The sequence below is a fragment of the Acanthaster planci genome, linkage group LG17 (genome assembly GCF_054643075.1).
Source record: "Acanthaster planci isolate LZ-2023a linkage group LG17, COTS_SCS, whole genome shotgun sequence".
Lineage (NCBI taxonomy): Eukaryota > Metazoa > Echinodermata > Asteroidea > Valvatida > Acanthasteridae > Acanthaster > Acanthaster planci.
In genome coordinates, this window is record NC_141793.1 from 9,288,369 (window position 1) to 9,308,352 (window position 19,984).

General features: G+C 42.9%; 1 protein-coding gene across 8 annotated transcripts; it reads left to right on the top strand.

The window, feature by feature from the left end:
* The first annotated feature begins 2,573 nt into the window (after nucleotides 1-2,573).
* On the top strand, nucleotides 2,574-19,850 carry cyp20a1 (cytochrome P450 family 20 subfamily A member 1). 8 transcript variants are annotated; one of them, XM_087148152.1, is made up of 12 exons: nucleotides 2,574-2,859; nucleotides 6,038-6,163; nucleotides 7,621-7,670; nucleotides 8,363-8,532; nucleotides 9,259-9,404; nucleotides 9,888-10,055; nucleotides 10,251-10,329; nucleotides 11,640-11,813; nucleotides 13,401-13,521; nucleotides 13,656-13,767; nucleotides 15,581-15,645; nucleotides 17,115-19,850. In XM_087148152.1, the coding sequence occupies exons 2-12, from the start codon at nucleotides 6,092-6,094 to the stop codon at nucleotides 17,365-17,367; spliced, it is 1,410 nt and encodes a 469-aa protein (XP_087004278.1). In that variant the 5' UTR covers nucleotides 2,574-2,859; nucleotides 6,038-6,091; the 3' UTR covers nucleotides 17,368-19,850. The 8 variants fall into 8 exon arrangements, with proteins under 8 accessions (XP_087004278.1, XP_022102315.2, XP_022102314.2 ...); XM_022246623.2 differs by having other exon boundaries at nucleotides 2,574-2,837; nucleotides 6,042-6,163; XM_022246622.2 differs by having other exon boundaries at nucleotides 2,575-2,837.
* The last annotated feature ends 134 nt before the right edge of the window (nucleotides 19,851-19,984 follow it).

Here is a 19,984-nt window from a genome sequence, read left to right on the forward strand (position 1 = left end):
CGTCGCAGTTGTGGCTACATCATTGGTTGCTATGGAATCACTATGAAGGGATGGGTGATGAAGTCTATTGCAACTATGCATACTGCATTTTCTCTTTCTCTTGCACTCGCTCACTCTTTGGACCCGGGTAAGGCAGCAGAAGCACGCGCCTTTCTCCTTCACTAGTTGAGCTTTCTGGCTCTTGCAGCGATTTGGCCAAGTAGGCACGACATTCCGATGTATTGTGCTGCCCTGCGTCATGAATGAGGCGTTTCCTGACGATCTGCTTGGAAGATTCGTTCTTCTCCCCCACATGTGTTGTATTGATGCTGGTTCGCGGTGAACTGTAGGTAGAAATTCTGATCTCTGACATTCCATACTCAACGCTCTTCCTTACTTTCAGCAGGGATTGAATGAAAGCCGGAAATCTGTCTGATCAGTCGATTTCCCATCATGCTGTGAACGGGACCACTCCCTCCGGGTGGCAGGGGGCAATCTCTTCTCTATGTCACTGACGACTCTGGTATTCGAGATCTCTCGTTCCATCCCCATCTTCGCGAGATCATTGACATTCTTTTCAACGACGTCCACAAAGTCAGTTTTTTATCCTCTCCATCTCTGAAGGGTTTTGTCTTCTCGAAATTCTGCATAATTGCGTCTGCCATCTTGATTAGGTCCCCATAGCGCTCATCCAATCTCTCCCATATCTCGTCAACATTGTCTTCAATGGCTCCAACCACCTGCAGCGGCTTCTTGTCTAATGAATGGCGCAGGACGAAGGCGGCTTGGTCATGGGTAGCCTCAGACTGAACAAACTTCTTGAAGTCAGACCGGAATCTCGGATACCATTGCAATTGTTATACATGAAAATCTCAACTCTATTTCCAAATAGTGCAAAGAGAACCACATGCAGCTGAACTCCACAAAGTGCAAAGTTATGCATATCACCCGATCCAGAAACCATGCAAGCCCTGTCTCCTTACTATCTCCAGGATTCTGAGCCCCTCCAAGTCGTGACTTCCCACAAATACTCATAGGCTTTATTTTGTCAAGCGACCTTACCTGGACAAAACACGTGAACATGCATGATTCGTTCTAAGTGTTCCAAACGTTCTGGCTTCATCCGACGGAGAGTAAACTCCAGGAAGGCAGATGTAATTACTTAAATTTTACCAATCTCTTCGCAGGCCTGTTCTAGAATATGGATTACCCGTTTGATTACCTCATCAGAAAAGTCACATCCAGATAGGCCTTTTGAGGCGCAATCCAACGGCGCTTCATAAAATCTTGCCTCCCCTTCAATACTGCCTCTTCCCTTTCCTACGAACAACACTTACCTAAACTTAAAGTCCCCCTCTCTACAACCGACTCAGAGGCTTAATGTTTCTTTTGCCATCAAATGCCTCTACAAATGTATCCCGTCACACCTTCTTCCCTGGCCCAACACAAGGAAGCCTTGCTGCTCTTCAAACATCAATATACTGCCGCGCGTACCGTAATTGTGCGACGTTTTCATTTTTACTCTCTTTTCAATTCACTTCTAGGTGATCCTCCAATTTAATCTCTGTCTGGAACCCCCTCCAAAAGACTACATCACCTCTTTCAGGCTGAGACCCTATATCTCCCATGCCATTTAGACAACTTATTGCCGTCATGAATTAAGTTACCCAATTTAAGTTTTAGCCCGGATGGGAGTTGCAGGCTTGTGCAGCTCCCCCCTTCCCCTTTGGTTTTATGTTTTGGTTTTTGTTTTTATTGTGGTTTTTGTTTTGTCTTTGTTTTTGATGAGGGTTAGAAATTTGTTAGTTTGTTTTTCATAATTATGTTAATATACAGGTACAGCTCTACAAAATATGTTCGATACTTTGTTCACATCACTTCTTTATTTAAGCTATAAGTTATGTTAGGCCTAAGTTATAATTTATGATTCTGCCATAGAAGTCATACCTATTTATGTATCGATCTTTGGGGCAGCGCGGGCATCCGGGATTCTCACAAAATGACAGGTACTGCACCAGTGAAAACACTGACTGAGTGACGTTGGCGACGTACGCACGGCGAACTTGAACCAAAAGGGCCAGTCCGAGGATCGCCGGGGTTAAAAATTTTTTTCTTTGACCTGTACGCACGCGCACGCTCGTTGCAGTTGTTTTCACCGGCCGCGGTGTGGTTGCTACCCTAATTTTTGTGAAATTCCCGGATGTCCGCGCTGCCCCATATTTATTATAGTTATTATTGTTTCCTGTTTAACCAGTTGGAGACTGGCCCCGGCTCCGCGGAAACCAATTTTTTTGGTAACCCAGCGGGAGCTGATACTGTTTATTTGTCTTTTGTACGTCTTTTGTATTCTCTTTCTCTCTTATAAACTTTGTTATTGTATTCTGTGAAATGTTGATCCAAAAAAATGCAATAAATGAAATGAAATAAATCTGAATCACATGGAAAGTACATGCAAAGATTGCACAGTGCACATGTGGTAAGAACGTCTAGTGTCCACTTCAGCAGTACGAATAAATCCAATATGAGGGTAAATGGTACCTAACTATAACTACTTGCGCAACAGGTTGACCATTGAGGGCGCTATTTAAGTCTGATGGTAATCAATAAGATTTCCTAAACTTTACAGAAGTCACTTACATGTGCGAACCGGATAGAGATATACTCAGTATGTGCTACAGGCTGGTTTCAGGTCTGATTACAGCAGGGGAATACCTAAACCAACTTTTACCGCTTTCGACGCATGCGTAGTGTGTTTGTGCGAACAGTGTCAAACGTGTACCGCGTGTGAGGTGTGGACCACTAATCTCTATGTGTGGACGTGGTGCCGACGTGTAACGTTTCTACATCTGCAATACTATGTGAGTAAAATCTCCTTTAGAGGTCGGCCTCTATGATTGATTTATTTTCAGGATTGCAATGTGGAAGAGGTGGGTGGAGGGGTATGCTGCAATAGTGCCGACCCAGTTCAAAATATGCGGACATGACATGACACCCTGTGCACAAACCATGTGACCGATATGACCGACGTCCGCAATGGTGATGGTTTGGATTAGGCCTGAACAGTAACGGAGTAGACCAAGGTGCCTCTAGTAGCTATAGTGTTATCTAGTAAAAAATCAAGGCTTCATACTGCATTGACAAGTCATGTTCATTTTCAGCCCATAGAGTGACTGGTGCCCTTATAAATACAGTTAAGGATTTCTTCTTCTTACAAACATTTGAAAACTTATTCGTTTCATGTATTACTAGGCCTAATCTGCATGATAATACCCATTGTATGCATATGAGTTGGTGAACAAGTACATGTACATAATAAGTAGAAAAATAAATTGATTTCTGACTGGTTCACTTATCCCATAGGGTTGTGCATAAAATGCATTGCTTGTTTGTCATCCAAACCCATAATGCATTGCCAAAGTCAGAAACGTTTATAGTAGGCCTAGCCAAGGCGATTACTACCGGTAAATCATGAGCTGGCATTACTTTTAGGCTAGCCCCAGACTGGAGGCTATTCTACCAGACTCCCTCCCTATAAGTTAGGCCCCACAGCGGTCCATTCAAAAAGTCGGTTCCCAGACCAAACAGATCCCAACTATGTGTGGTATTGGTCAGTTGGTCAGCGATTGGGAGTTAGTCACTGTAGTAAACGAATGACCCAGATCAAAACCAAAATTTCATGGACTTCTACAAATTGGAAATTGCCAAAGTAATACATCAGAGTATTGATGAGGTGAGTGATCCATACACGGTAAAAGGGTTTTTATACCTATAGATTAGAAGGCATCTTCACCTCATCCCCACTTTTTGAATGGACCGCTGTGGGGCCTAGGATATGGAGGGATTCCAGTAGACTGGCTCCCAATCTGGGGCTAGCATTAGGCCTGTTGAGCGCAATGTTTGAACGTGTGCAATTTTTGTGCCTCGAACTGTACGATTTAAAGGGATTGACGATTAGATAGTTGGCATTTGACTGGGTCCGGCCGCAGCAGGCAGGTGACTGGCCGCACTGGGATTCCCATTCCCTTTGAAGTCTCCAGCTACCGTACATGTATCTGGCACAGTCAAGCTGGGAAACTGTTGCTTTGAGTAAAGGCTACTGTAGGATTCCAGGACAAACTGCTATACTGTACATACGTAGTGGCCCAGTAGTTTGTGGGTCATTTCAAAATCTTTGTTTTCCCTGATTGTTTATGTTTATTTTGTCTGGGATCCCACTTTTAATTTTATTGCAGATATACATTGTACGTGTATAATATTATTAGGGAATTTAATACATGTACATGTAGCTCTTACAGGGAATTTCTTTTAGAATGAAAAAAATTAAATGTCAACGGGAATTTAATTACTCTCACATGAAATTATTCATTAAAATGCTTGAATGGCGAAATTTCTCACTGCCGTCACGCCAGCGTGATGTACCGTGCCCCGGTCCGAAGTACATGTGTACGTGTCACACTGTACATCACACCTGAAACTGACCTGACAATATCATGCAAAACATGTAGTTGATGTCAGTCTTTTGTATGACTGTTGCCTGTGGTTCATGTTTCCATGCAATTGTTATCATTGCGTGCAAGTTTCATGGCAATATCTGTGGTTGCACAAAACTGAAAAATTGTGCATTTTAAATTTGATTAAGTGTAGTTTGCATCTGCTCAGTTATGCCTCATCATTGGCCATAATTTGTGCCTGATATGGCAGCATACATGTACATGTACCTGTTCAATGTACGGTATGATGTACACAGGGTTTGTGTATCATACCATTAACAGATTACGTCAACTCAAGAGATACCGGCACATGTAGTTGGTATGCCTTCTGGAATGGATACCGTATGTTTGCAGTGAGCTGGGGAAATAGTGATATATACATCCACCCATACATGTACATGTAGGCACTGTACATGTACATGTATGTATTTTGCCAGGATATCACCTCACTATAATCGCTTCGCAGTCTAGCAGAAAGGTTGGTACATGTGCACCAAAATAAAGCTGAAATCTTGATGCCAAATTCCTTTATGTGCTGAAAATACTGTGACTTAATTCTCACAGTACGGGTATCTGTTGGCCTCACTGTGGCACTTTTTGTGGGATGCCATGGTGCCCTGAGAAGTAATAATTGTAGATGCACCTGTATACTTGTACATGTACAATGTACATGTACAATGTACATGCTTTTTATATACCCACTGCCTGTATTAGTATCGTGGGCTGTATTAATGTGGCTTTGTGGTTGGCTGTAGATAAATGAGAGAAAACATGCAGAACCAGTTAGCAACAAAATTCACAATCAATACCGTGCTGATTAATACTTTGAGCATACACATGTACATTGTACTGTAATAGCCTTGTAATTTTCCTTTCTACTACGGAATGGCGTTGAATAAGCATTCCCACGGTAATATATATGTACATGGACAACCTGTCCTCAAAGCAAACATACAGTAGTATGTGTTGCTTGTAACAAGCAAGTCGCAGTGCATATATTGTAATAAATGCATGATGGCTTTGAAGTGCAGAAGTTTTTGATCGACATGCATGCTCAGCAACACATATTCATTTCCTTTTTCTTTTTGCCTGTATGAACAAGATGGCGCATACATGCATCATTGTGAAACCAAAGATTGTATAGCGCCGTGCAGTGGCGCAAGATGCCCAACTTCACCGTTAATACGCGTAAAATTTTGTTATCGTATGAGCGCCATTTGGGTGTGAATACGCTGTGTTAAAGAAACAGGTGTCGGCGCCGCAATAGGCACGCACGGCTGGATGTCTGCGCTTACACGTATGCATTAACTGATTAACGGTCACACTCGAATGGCGCCCATGGTGATAACACCCTTTTGGCCGAGTTCTCCATCTTGCGCCGCTACACGGCGCTATACAATCTTTGGTGAAACTGCTTATGGAGTTACACCGGTAGGTCAGGCCACCTGTTATGGTGCACCAGTACAACGTGCTTGGCATACACAGAGCAATTCAACAAAGACCGCAGTCTGAGCACTGTGTTATTACTTTGCTTTGCTTTATGTATATTCCATTGATTTCTGTGTTAGGTAGACTGATGACCTGCGATTTCCCCCAGAGTGAGCACAAGAACCATCCACACCATGCTTGCCTTTGCCATCTTTGCTGTGACGTTTGTCGTGGCGCTGATCGTGGCAGTCTTGTACTTTTACCCGGTAAGCTTTGGGTACTTGGAGTGTGTGTTGATGCCTTAACCCTACACCTCCCCTCCCCCCCCCCGACATTTTGGCCTTGATATCGTCGCACTGCTTTTGTTTTCATGCCAGGCCTCCAGGAGGTTTGTCCAGTAATGCCTTACAATTATTTCAACCCTGGGAGTCAGACATACATGTACGTTGCACATGTACAGTACTGTTCTTGTGACATTCATGTACATACATGTACATGTACCCATTATCCCCTGGCAGGTCAGTCACAAATTTATATTTACGACCCACATTGACGGGCTGAGCGCATGCAGCACGGCACTCGTGAGGCCATGACTGCAAATGACCGTACATGTAAATGACTGTAACAAATTTTTAAAATCCAATCCAGGATTACACGTACATGCACATACATCGAATCATCAGAGATTTACTCTATATGAATGTCTTTCCTTGCATGCCCAAGGTTCCAAAAGGATTGCACATGTCACAACTGAGATCTCAGGGGCCCCGTGCCATGAGATGTGAGCTTTTAATAAACTGCTTTAAGAACAGAGAACGAGACATGTCTACACCCGCTGTACACATAGAAACCTGTATATTGAGACATGCCTGATGTCGCCGTTGTATTCAAGACCTCTTCAGACCATCACAGACCTCACAAGAGCATCATAAAACCTCTGTTTTAAATTAAGTCAGAAGCTGTTAACTTGCATCAGAAGGCACCCCTTTGTCATTGGTCACCCTAGGCCTGTTGCTTGTGCCAGGGCTTGTGAATGATGCATGGTCTCGCCTACATACATGTGCAGGTGTGTCATACATAGTGTGGACCTCTGCACAAACATGACAAAAGAAGTTCACGTAATGTAAGTGTAGAGTGTATGATGGTGTGGTTTGGACTCGCACTTGTCCACACAATGTTTCCCCCTCTCTGAAAAACAGTTTCAGAGGCATTTTGGGGTCAAGGTTATCTGTGGCAAAATGAGCAGGAACAGTCCAGGAAATCATAAAAAAAATCTAGCCCAAAGGAGTTATCCTAGTTGGAGAAAGAGGAACGTTTTCCTCAAGTTTCCTTAACCACAGGAGACCAAAGGTATGTCCACACTTTCTGTGTAAAACAGATATGGGTGTGCGCATACAACACTGTCTGATTTTCAGCCTCAGATCATGTACTATGTATGTTCCGCTATTTGTGACTCAAGTTCAACCCAGAAAGTGAAATAATATGCCAGAGCGACATTTTGAGTTTCAGGTCCTTGAACTGATCGTGCACTTTCAACATCAACGAGAACAGGAGATGTGGATGAGTTGTACCCCTATCATCCTGCCATCTTAGCAAAAGACCCCAACCTCAACCCACACCCACTTGTCAAAACGGCTTTACTGACATACATGTACTGTAAATCATATGCGGTCATTCTTCCTGGATTCCACATTAATTTCATTGTGCTTGTTTGTCTACGCAGGGATCGGCTAAGAGAAGCACTATCCCTGGCATGGACCCTTCCGACCAAAGGTACAGTACGGACTCCATCGTAGAGCCAGTGTTGTAGCTAAGTAATTTTTCTGGAAGTCAAGTCTGAGGTCATGTCAATAAGGTCAGGTCATGATACTTTGTACTCTAATTTGAGAACTCAACCGTCCAACACTACCAATTGAGGCTGGCATTATTTCATGGCAAATTGGTCCAATTCTTTTTGGTGGAAAATTCAGCCTTGCTACATGTAAGCAAATAATATTTGCAATTTTTTTCCTGGCATTAAAGTCCAAGGGTTGGGGGTTCTATTCTGCTGAAAATTCAGGCTTTCCAAATGACAAGATACATGAACCACAGCCCAAGACTGTTACTAAGCTAGACTGTGTAAGTCAGATCTGTGTGGCATTTTTAGTTACTGCACAAAGTTGCCCTGTTTTACATACTCAAAGTCACAGGACGAGATTGGCCACAACGCCCGGCTGTGGTACGTGAACACAAGAGGGCTTCACAAGTGCTCAACCTTCACGGATTAGTTGAAAATGCTGTGGAAAACATGAACATATACATGTACAAATGCAGTAGAAATCATAGCTATTCATACATGTACATGTATATCAATGTGTTTTATTGGTCATTCCTGCTCAGTCACATAAGGTATGCATATTCACGTTCGTGTACATGTTCTGTACATGTACATAGAACTTACCAGTTCTTTGCATATTTCCTGACAGGGAAGGCAATCTTCCAGACTTGGCAGCTGCTGGAAGCATGCACGAGTTTCTCATCTATCTCCATGAGAAATATGGACCCATCGCCTCCTTCTGGTTTGGGCCAAAGTTCACCGTCAGCATTGCCTCACCGGAGCTGTTCAAGGAGCATATTGGGCCATTTGATCGGCCCCGTAAGTTACATGTACATTAGCAACTTGACCGCCAGTATTGTTAGTATAATGAACACAACGGGGTCCACGCTAAATGTTCAGTACAGGGGTTGTTCGGTGTAGCAAAATTAACTGCCGAACGTTTCATTGCCATGTTGAATAGCACCCTCTCTTGTCTAACTGAAATGCACCCTCTTGTGATGCTATGATTTGCTGTTTTCGTGATGTTTTGCCATTGCATTCACGTTTGAGATTTCTAGAAATGTATCTGTTTATTATTTTTGTTTTTTTTGTTAAATCTTGAGTTACATAATTGATATTTAGTTTATCGCGAAAGTCGTGAAGATACCGTTCAGGATCGATCTCTGATGCATGCTGTGGCAAATCTCGGTTGATTTACAACTGTTCATACATTACATAATGTTCGGTAGGTTCTGTGCACAAATTATTGGGAGCCAAGGACGATGTTCGGTATAGCCAAATGTTCAGTATCGCGGTGTTTCGTTATAATGACGTTCCACTGTACATCGAAACTTGCATTGGCATAAACATCAAAAAGATGCCCTATAAACTAGAAAAACTGGCAATAAGGTATAATGCAAAGGTCATTTTCAAGGGGTACATGTATCATAAAATAATTATCTTGCGTGAAGCTTGTAAAACGAAATTTTTTCTGCTGGGTCTGTAAGTTTCTCCTATTTTGAATCAGCGTCCAATCCATCATTTAAATGTCTTTGCCCCATTCAGCCGAGCTCTTCGCTTTGTTTGAGCCCATGATCGGCAAGAACTCAATTCAGTATACCAACAAGTCCGACGGCCGGAGCAGGCGCAACATTTACGATGCCCCGTTTGGGCACGAGAGTCTGAAGTATTTCTACGAGACTTTCAATGAGGTGAGAAGTAGGCCAGAAGAATCTTGTGTCATTCTACCTGCATGTTTCACTTCCCCCTCCTCCCCACAAAATGCCGACCCCAACCGTATACTGACCTTTTGCTGAAGCAGGTGGAAGTGCCGGTGGCTTGCATAACATCCAGTGTTTTCCCCTTCACAACTTAACGTACATATTCATAAACACTGTACATTGTCTTGAGGGCGCGCCAAGAAGCTACTGGTAACGCATAAGCTACCTGTAACTCAGGCAGGGCTCAAGCCCATGACCTCATGTAAATTGCCACATGCATGAACACATGATAACATGTGGGCAGGGTACCTCCCAGGCTGTTCACTGGTTAACACCCGTGAGGTTTCCATGCTCTTGATTGATAGTGAACCAACCCAATGAGGACAAGAAGTCTGGTAAACACACACTACGGTGATGTAATTGTTTTTCATACAGTACGTGGAAGTCTGATATGAATAACAATTCCAATTCCAGCTAGCGAATGAGCTTGTGAAGAAGCTATCGGGAGTACCAAAAGATGAACACCTCCCACTGGTCGAGAACTGCCATGCCATCGTTATCAAAGGCCTGACGCAAACCTCCTTTGGGGATTACTTCAAGGACGATGACAACATTCGCAAGTTCTGCCATTCCTATGGAATTGTGAGTTCAGATACAACTATTCCTGGGGATGAAATTGTTGCAGTGCGAACGATTCCCCCTGAGAGCGTTTTTATGTTCGTGTTGACCCCTGTTTGGATTGTTTCCTACCATTCATAATGTTTTGGAGTCTTTGAAGTGAGAAACTGTACCCAAGCCTAGCCTGATTTTGAAAGATCCTGCTTGCTTTTGTTTCAGTGCTGGGATGAGATGGAAGCTAGTCTAACTGAAGGTCTACCAGAGGAGGGCACTGACAGAGACAAAAAGTTCAAGGAAGGTCAGCTGAGTTCAGAATTGTTTCCGTTAAAATGAGTCGGTTTGTCGTAATGGAGATTGAGAGATTCATTTAAACCATGGCTTTGTCCCTGACTTTGCTTGTCTTCCTCAAGAACTCTAGGTCTTTGTCTGTCTTGACGGAGAGCAAAGGGATTGACTAAATTTCAGGTTTTTCCCTTGCTGTGGCTACTTCTTTGGACAAAGAATGCTCAGAGGCTTTGAATCAGTGTCAACCACTGTGCATGTAATAGGTCTCTCTCAGTGACATCACTTCTTATACATGTAGATTACCCTGTGTACATTTATTGGCATTTTTTACCTCAAATGTGTGTGGTGTGTATCAGCTGCAGCACATTTGGAAGATATTTCGATCAGTGCTCACGAATATAGAAAATTTACATCCCCCCGTCACACATCTGTTCACGTTGATGCAGTTATAATTTTCCTATGGATGGTGTCCAGTGAAAGGGATCTATATGTTGATTAACCTCAGGTTTTGTCCTCGGCTTTGCTTCCATGTCTCCCTCAATATTCACATGAAACATAATGTGTGTGCAGTGTACGTTGCCCAAACCATGATGCAGGTTTTCTGTTTTCTCAAACTGTTGGCCTGTTGAGTCCCGAAAGGGGACTAGTCGAAGTCAGAGGCAGTGCTGTTAAGTTTAACCGTCTTTTAGAAAATGGGAAAGCTACATATTTAGAGGGAAAGAGGAGTGCAGGTCTAGGTTTTCATTCCAAGAGATTATTGAGGTGCAAAAGTTGATTAATCTTTGTCCAATAATTGACATGGAGGCCTTGTTTCGGTGCTCCAAGACCCTGACCCGTTCTGATACTAGAACAAGAATGACTAGATTTCAGGCCACTTTCTACAAGTCCCCATTCGTGTAAATTTCGCAATGGGGTTGACATTATTGTCGGTGCACAGTGTAGATCCCCACAACGGTGAAGTGGTTGGGTTCATGGATGTTCGGACAACGAGATTATGGCTTGAAATTTTCAGCAGATACAGTTAGGGAGCTATATGTGTAGGAAATATTGCTCTACCCTGGAATGCCATGCTAAGGAATGTTGAGCGCATGATACCATTTCTAGAACTTTCTGTTTGTCAGAAGGGAAATCATTGGTGCAAAGTCTGAAGATCCTTAGTTTTTCTGTTCCCGGTACTGTAGGGTCTGTCTGAGTCATTGGTGCAGTCCCAAGAAGGGGTTTATCAACTGCATGTCGATCCATTTTGATCTAAATGCAAGTCTCTGTGATTAAACATTTCCTCCCAGGATCTTAAATAAAGCATACTTTACTCCTAACTTTCAGCCTTGGCTTTCCTGCATGGAACCGTCCGTGACGTGATCAAGCAACGCCAAGAAAACCCAACAGTCGGGCACCAGGTCTTCATTGACGTGCTGATCGAAAACGAGCTGCCCGAGAGTCAGATACTAGATGATTGCATCAGCTTCATGGTGGGCGGATTCCACACTTCTGGACATTGTGAGTACTGTAGAAGTGTGGACAGTTACCATGGATACTTTCACTTGCCTCATGTGAATCTGTGCCTGCCCATACAACGTGGCATGCTGTCTGAGATTCTCCCCAATTCTTTAATTTCCTGTATTCCATCAAGCGTGAAGACTATTAAACTGTAAAATCTTTTTTAATGGTAATTGTACCCAGTTGTAAGGATCTTCGAGATTGGCAATGTAAGGTACATGTTCATGTACTTTAGAGGATATTGTTATTGTTCTTGCTTATTTTGTTGTTGTTGTTGCTGCTGTGACTATTGTTGGTCTTCACCCCATGATGCCGGGACTTTTTTCTGAAAGCCGACTCCGAGAATTCCAGCCTCGCTTGGCCGCGAAGGCCACCTGCCAAACCGCAAAGTCTCGATTTGTGGCGCTGCGTGCTCTGCACGCTTTGATTTACACAGTGAAAAGGATCATTGTTCGGTGGCACACAGCTCTATTCACGCTTCCACATTCCCGTTGCCTCTTTTCAAAGTGGGGACTATTGTGAAGCTGGTGATTATGATGCAAATTCGGCCTTTTCATTTCTTGGCAACACACAAAGGCCAATCACCATATGTACAAGAGCCAGGATTTGCCTTCTTTCACCGTGTTCGCCTGAGAGCGGGCTGAGAATAAAAGCTGAAAAGCGGGCTGAGGGATCTCAATGTTTACGTTTGCTCTTACCGCTTCCCGGTGAGAAGGGGTTTAGGGATGATGTAAACAATGCTATGATGCACATCAGGCTTGATAGAGTGCTGGTAATATATTCTTGAAGCACCGCTAAACCCCATGATTATGAGTTTCTGTTTTCCTTTTTCTGGAATATGAGCTTCTGTTGTCTGAAATCTGATTTATTTTTGTCTGGAATACGAGTTTGTGTTGTCTCAAATTTGAGTCTCTGTCGCCTCGAAAATGAGTTTCTGTTACTGGAATATGAGTTTCTGTTACCTGGTATCCAAGTCTCTGAAGTCAGGAGTAAGACTTTTTGTTGTCCAGAATATGAGTTTCCGTCGTCCTAAATATGAGTCTCTATTGTCTCGAATACAAGTGTCTATTTTTTGGATAATGAGTGTCCGTTTCTGGAATTTGAGTTTCTGTTTCTGGAATATGAGTTTCTTGTGTTCTGTGTATTAAAAGCATGTGACCTATTGTTTACTTGTAATGCTTCTACAAGTATTGTACAAGTTATTTTACATTTTGTGTACCTGTGCTTGTTACAGGTGAGTGGATCAAAAAGCTTTCGGCTATTTGGGTCAGCTAATAAAAAGAATCTTGACGCCGTCTATTTTCATTGGCTGCTTTCAGTACTCATAGATGGAGGTAGATTTTGTATGTGCATTAATTTTGGATCACGTCGTGTGACTGGATACTTACGTTTGTGCTACCTTGGAAGTAAACACTTGCAAATGAATGCTCCTGGTCTGATTGAGTGCATGCTTTCTCTTAGCTGTGGGTAGCTCAGCATTATGTACTCACGTTAACACGGGTAACATGCTCAAACTCAGTGACTGAGCACAGTGTAGGTTTAAATGCTCATAGTAACTCTTCATATACTGCTCTGTTGATCACGCAGTGCTGGCCTGGGCGATATACTTCCTGGCAACCCATAAGAAATGCCAGGAGAAGCTGTACCAGGAAATCAAGGAAATCATCGGCAGCGATGAGGTCGAGCCCTCGCATCTTGGACAACTTAAGTAAGTCCAAACCCCCTCCCTGAATCGATGCAACCCACCATTTTGGAGAACTGGAAGTTTTTTTTACCTGCTAGTATGACAGGCAACTTCATGGCTAACTTGTTTTACATGCGATGAGTTATTGTTTTCAACAGATACCTGCGTCAGGTGCTCGATGAGAGCCTCCGCGTATCTGTGCTTGCTCCGTATGCCGCCCGCTTCCAGGACAATGAATCTGAACTCGGGGGTCATGTTATCCCCCCAGGGGTACGTTGGAAATTTCTTGGTGCTTGATGTGGGTACACTGTTACCCTAAAGGTCTGATTGAGGAATGTCCTCACCCACTTTCGCGGCGTTGCTTAACATTTAGCAGAAAGGCCGTGCTCACTACAGTAGAACAATTTGCACACCTTAACCACTTCGCGCCGAGGGCATTTATGAATGTTGATGATGCTAGGATGGGATAATTTACTTTTTTCTGTTTTCAAATTCGTTAAAAATTCATATCTTCATTTGCTGGACACTTACACCCACACGAAGGACTGTCTGGTTTCTACTCTAATCTGACAGACAACCTCTGTTGATGCTGGAGTATTTCAGCCAGGCCTGCTGCGTTTTGTAAAAGAGCCCAGATTGTGCGATGTTATCTAAGTTTCTTTTGTTCACTAACCTGGCACAGTGCGCTGCTGACCTCTTTTCAATAGGAGCCAGATTAGAGTGTAGTGGTACTGTGTGGCTCATCGCTGTGGTGGTGGAGTGCTTTTGTCCCCGGTGGTAATTCGCTCGTGCTAAATTCCCTAAACTGTGGTATATTGTTTCAAAACAAGGCTAGATTATCTCCTCGTTTGAGAGTGAAAAAATGTCAGTAATGCCCAGCAGCTTGGTCTTTTATTATGGGTACGGTCTTTTGTTACAAGGCCTAGTTCCCTTTGTCTGATTTTGGAGACCCTGGCCACGCGTATAAAGAAAAATGTGTCCGGTACTGGCAACCCCGGCGGCAGATGGTTAAGGAATACCAGTATTCCATAGCGATGCTTTGCCTGGTCATGCTTACAGCTGCGAGAACAGAGACTTCCATTGTTTGTTTTGTCACCAGGTCAAGCAAATTTTTCTCCAAAGTAAGCATGCCTTTTGCGGTGCTTGTATAATGCTTACAGTCCCCGTGAAAAACACAGAGCCTCTGTTAACATAATATCTTGGGCTTCATAGCAGCGCCATGAAATTGGGCCGAGGTCCCTCCGTGTCTTAAATGTACGTCCAAATCAATGTATATAAGATCATTTGCAAGATCAGGCATAGGACCTGTCACGGGCTGAACAGTGACAAGACAAAACCCTTTTGTGTCACAGTTCATTTGAATAGCTTGTGACTTGACTTTTATACATGTAGGCAGTAGGTCTTGTGATGGTCTTAATTGTCATGATTGTCAGGTCCTGTAATGGCCCTGTGATCGTCTGATGGGGTGTCGACCACAACACTGATGCAGATGTGTTGACAGAGAAGCTGTTCTGAATTTGTTAAGGTTACAAAACTGAAAAGTGAAAAGAGTAATACTCCCCACAGTCAGTCGGCTTCAGGCATACACATGTAGATACTCATCACAGCTGACCAGGGTTGGAGTTAGACACATAACTATACCACTCCTCTCTCATCTGAGTTATCCAGCCATATTGTGGTTTCCTGAATACTGATACTCCTCAGTTTTTGTGGTCACACTTGTGGTTAGATGGTACCGTGTTGCAGGTTTGGCAGGAAGACCTGAACCGCTTAAAATTAGCAGCTGGGCTTCAGTCAGGTTTCCAATCTTGTGACCGCAGCCATCTTTTGTGTGATTGGGGATTCTTTCTTTCACAGTTATGTAAAGTTACGGAACCAGTCTATTGCCTCCAAAAAATGTGATCTGGTGCCCCCATTGTGATTGTGGGTTGGTGAGGTAAAAGAGGGGCAGAACAGCTTCAGAAATAGTAGCATTTAGGGTCTTGAAGTTTAAAAAATGGAATTGCAAATCTGTCTCTCTCCAGTGCATGTTTACCTCATAGCCTAATTGTTTGGATGTCTTTCATGTGCTGTTCATTTTCAGACTCCAGTGATGCATGCGTTGGGTGTTGTGCTTCAGGACAAAGAGCTGTGGCCTGAACCCAAGAAGTGAGTTTGATAGTTATTTTTTTCAGGCGTGAAAAAAGGGTGTTGAAAATTGCCATAGAAATATGAGAAGGGTTTGTTGAAGGACATAGCAGGTTAAGAAGATCAGTGTAATGAAGGAACGATTCAACTATATTCTTATCAGATTTGATTTAGAGCTCCTCAAGATATAGTCCGAGTATCACCTGTTTTATTCCAACATCTGCTTTATACGGACATCCCATACACGTGTGCATGCAAATTTTATGCAACAAAGCGTATCAGCCACTCAGAGTCATCACGGATAATGACGGAGGATGTTGATTGGTCAAAGTTTTTCTGCTGACTCGGTAGACATGACGGCATAAATGAAACTTATGCTCTGTGTGATGACATGCTAAAACTTGATCAACCTAAGTTCAAGCCATGTTGATCAAGCAGGTATGGCCAGACATGACAAGAATAAAGCTTACATTTGTCTATCAAAATTTGGTAAGTTTTCTTGAAAATCTTGGGAGAACAACAGTGGAGGGAAAAATAAGTTTCACAAGACTCTGACCAACCCGACCGTTTGTATGCGGCATGTTTTCCAGCAGAAGGTATGATAATAGGCACCTGTTGATTGGTCCAAATCTGGTGGTCAGTATAACATCAACTGACATAATTCATTGTGGAATCGTCATGCGTGTAATAGATGCTGCTCTAGAAGCAAGCGTCTACTGCATAGACCACTCAGCACAACGGGTATCCTCCAAAACGTCCCAGTAATAATACTGATATGTCATATTTATGTAGCACATTCCAGTACTTGATGGACTCCTTATGTACTTTCCACCATACTATCTGTGCTTACCGAGCCCAGAAACAAGCCAACAAAATATCTCCATGCCCTGGGGAGTATACAGCCATCAGTGCAACCATTTCAGGTGCTACCAAGACAATCAACCACAAGTAACCCTCTCTACCCTCCTAAAACTAATGAATTAATACACATTCTATTCTCCTGGATGGAGAGAAGCAAGCAAAGGTACAGTGACAGTACCCAAGGTCATAACACAATGCCTTATCTAGCAGGATTAGCAACCTGACCTTGCAATTGGGAATTACAGTTTTCAACCATTAGACCCCACACCTACTTGATCAGTAGGTTTGGGAAGGTCAAGGAGAATTGATGTTGAAGTTGAGGTACTCTGCACTGGGGAAGGATTGGTCTATCTGCTTGTCAGATTTGACTTGGAGTACTTCAGTACAAAGAAGATGTTCCAATATTTCCCGATGAGTTTTGGTAGATTAAAAAGGGTTGGTATTGAAAATGAGGTACACTGTACTTACGAATGATTAGTCTAAATCTTCTTGTCAGATTTGACTTGGAGCACTTCAGCACGAAGAGGGCCTTCCGAATCTTCCCCGTGGGTTTTGGGAGATGAAGGAGGATTTGTTTTGCAGAGAAGGCACCAGTTTATTGACAAAATATTGGTCCCTCTTCCTATCAGATTTGATCCAGAGCGCTTCAGCGCAGAGAGGATGACCCAGCGTCACCGCGATGCCTTCAAGCCGTTCGGCTTTGCTGGCAAGCGCATTTGCCCCGGCCAGCACTTCTCGTACACCGAGGTGTCGGTGTTCCTGGCCATCCTCTTTCGGGCTTTCACGTTCAGTCTGGTGCCTGGGCAAGTGGTGGAGCCCAAACACGGCCTGGTCACCTCACCAAAGGAAGAAATCTGGGTGACCCTTGAAAAGAGAGACTAGATCAGCTGGTCCCACAAAGAGGCATCAGACTTTTCAGCATAACATGTATAGGTCAGGTTGTATTGAATTCCTTAGAGAGACTGAGATTTGAAAGCTTATCATGCCTTGCCAAAATGAACTCTAACATCTGCATACAACATCCCAACTTCTCTGGAGAGAAATGTAGAGAAAAAGTCGCAAAATATTTGGGCAGAAGGTTTTTCAGGACTCACTGGCCTTGTTACTGTGTTCTTGGAGATGCCCCTGATCAGTCTGGAGTATTACCATATCTGGACGGCCTATTGCATCACAAATCTCACGCAATCTGACCAATCACAAGGCTTGTTCTAGCAGCCTGCAATGGTTTGTATGAGTGTTTCCATGTTAGGGGGTGCTTTTCTTAAGAACCCTGCCCGAAGCGGTTGTGGATCCATTTTGGAGTGCCATTTTGCTAATTTCTTGATTAAAAAAATATTACGGCCAACTAAAAAACAGTAAATATAAAACACTAGTTAGTATATCATAGTGTGGAAGTAAATCATGTATATCCCTGGCCAGTCAGAAATGTTCATTTAAGACCAGAACAGGAGAATGGACCCTGATAATGCCCAAGTGGAAGGAGACGGACATTTTTATCAGGGTCCAGTCCTCCTGAGCTGGCCAAGCTCGTATTTGTTCCCAAGTCATACATGTACATACCTTTTGAGTCACAAAGTCATAATTATTTTGAAACCTATAAATTTTGAACGATTTTGCTGGACAGTTTTAAATTACACGTGCATTATTAGTTATCACATGAGCGCAAGTGGAACACAGACGCACTCTATTATTCTGTGTTCGGCGAACACGAGTGCGATAACGGATTTATCTTCAAGCAAACGTGATGCACTGTAAAGATGTTATAGGGGCGTATGCGCGCAAACGCGCCACCTTTGAATGCTTTTAGCATAAAAATAGCACAGTGTGTTGAGTTGGAACGGCGCATCATGCGGGGTTTGACATGAACCGTGCAATACAGTTATATATCACATTGTTTGTTACAACGGATTGGCCAGTCAGAATTGAGAATTCAAGTTTGCCTGAAGATAATGTATTTTGTTCAGGCACCCTTCTTGCCATTGTACTTATAATTTTCTCACCAGTGTTCATAAACAGTCTTCTCGAGCCTAATTTGGAGATTGGCCCACATAACGTGAGGTGACACATACTCATCAGGCTGGCCAGTGACTGCTTTGCCAACCTGTTACGATTTCTATAAATACTGATGTATACTACTACAATACTTGGTTTGTAACAGTTGGATAAATGCTTATTACGTAAGCTTGAAGCATCTTCCATTTTGATGGTGTCACTATTTTCCGAGTAAAACGTGGACTGTTCTTTGAATGAGCCCTTGCTAAGCTTTATTGGTTGAAAAATACAAACCAATGGGCTATTGTGTTTTTTGTGTTGTTTGCTGGCTTTTATGTTCTTTTACTGCATGGTGTATTATCATTGAACTTCAGAAGGTGAAAAAGTGATTATTGGGCTTTGTTCATTTGATAATTAGTTTGATAACTGTAAGTAACGTATAGCCAGGTGCCTTATTTTGATGCTTCTCAGCAGATATGGCTGAGTCAATTCAAATAGTTCAGTATTCGAATATTTGATTTCCATTTGGTCGATTATTTGGTTATATGGTTATTTGATTATTTAGTTAAGTGCCAGCTTTGTCAAATTGCGTATCTGTCGAAATTGCTCCCGGGGCCATCTTGATGGCCTAACGCAACGGACGCGTGTTATGTCAGTGGGGTTGACTTCGGTGCCGTGAAAGTGAAACGCATGAACGCATCGCCTACCCAACGCAGCCAAAAGACGTACACATGAAAAAGCATATTTAACCAGTCTAGGCAATCTAACCAGAGCCTCGGGTCGTATTGGAACCGGCCCAGTCGTCTGCGGCTGTAGCTCTTCACTGTGGTGCACTAATGCAAAATGGCAAGACACCTTTACCTTTGTTTATCATCGTGCAGCAGACAAGGTAGAAATGCCGCCAGGCCCCTTGTGAATGATAAATCTTCACATCTGACTCCAGTTTAGTAAAACGATTTCACCTGATGGTGGTGATTCAGGCATTTTTTCTGCTATTCGGCTGAAGATGATGGGAAATGTGCAGTGCACATGCATACAATTTTATCTTAATGACGTCTTGCACATTTTCATTAAATTTACCTTCAAGAATTCTTTCCTGTCGCAGAGTTTAAATAAAACGATATCTTAGTTTTTCTTAAACATTTGAGCATAAAATGCTGATTCATGTATTGCTTCAGAGATAGATTTTGAATAGCTTGACATGACTTTAACTTTACACGAGCATGCAATGCTTCAATAACTTTACTTTGAGATCGACACACTGAACTTTAACCCAACAGGGTCCCATTCTGTTAATCTGATTTGCATTGTATTGGTTGATAATCACTATGATGTGCAAGCATAATGTAATAAAATCTAGTGGGCTTAGAGGATATTGCTTATGTATGTGTTTTATTGTGTGCAGCAACGGTTGAAGAACTTCATCAACCAGGCACGTGCCACAGCGCCCAAAATGAGTGTTTTGTCCACAGCCATGACTGCCCGACTTCTGGGCATCCATGGTTAA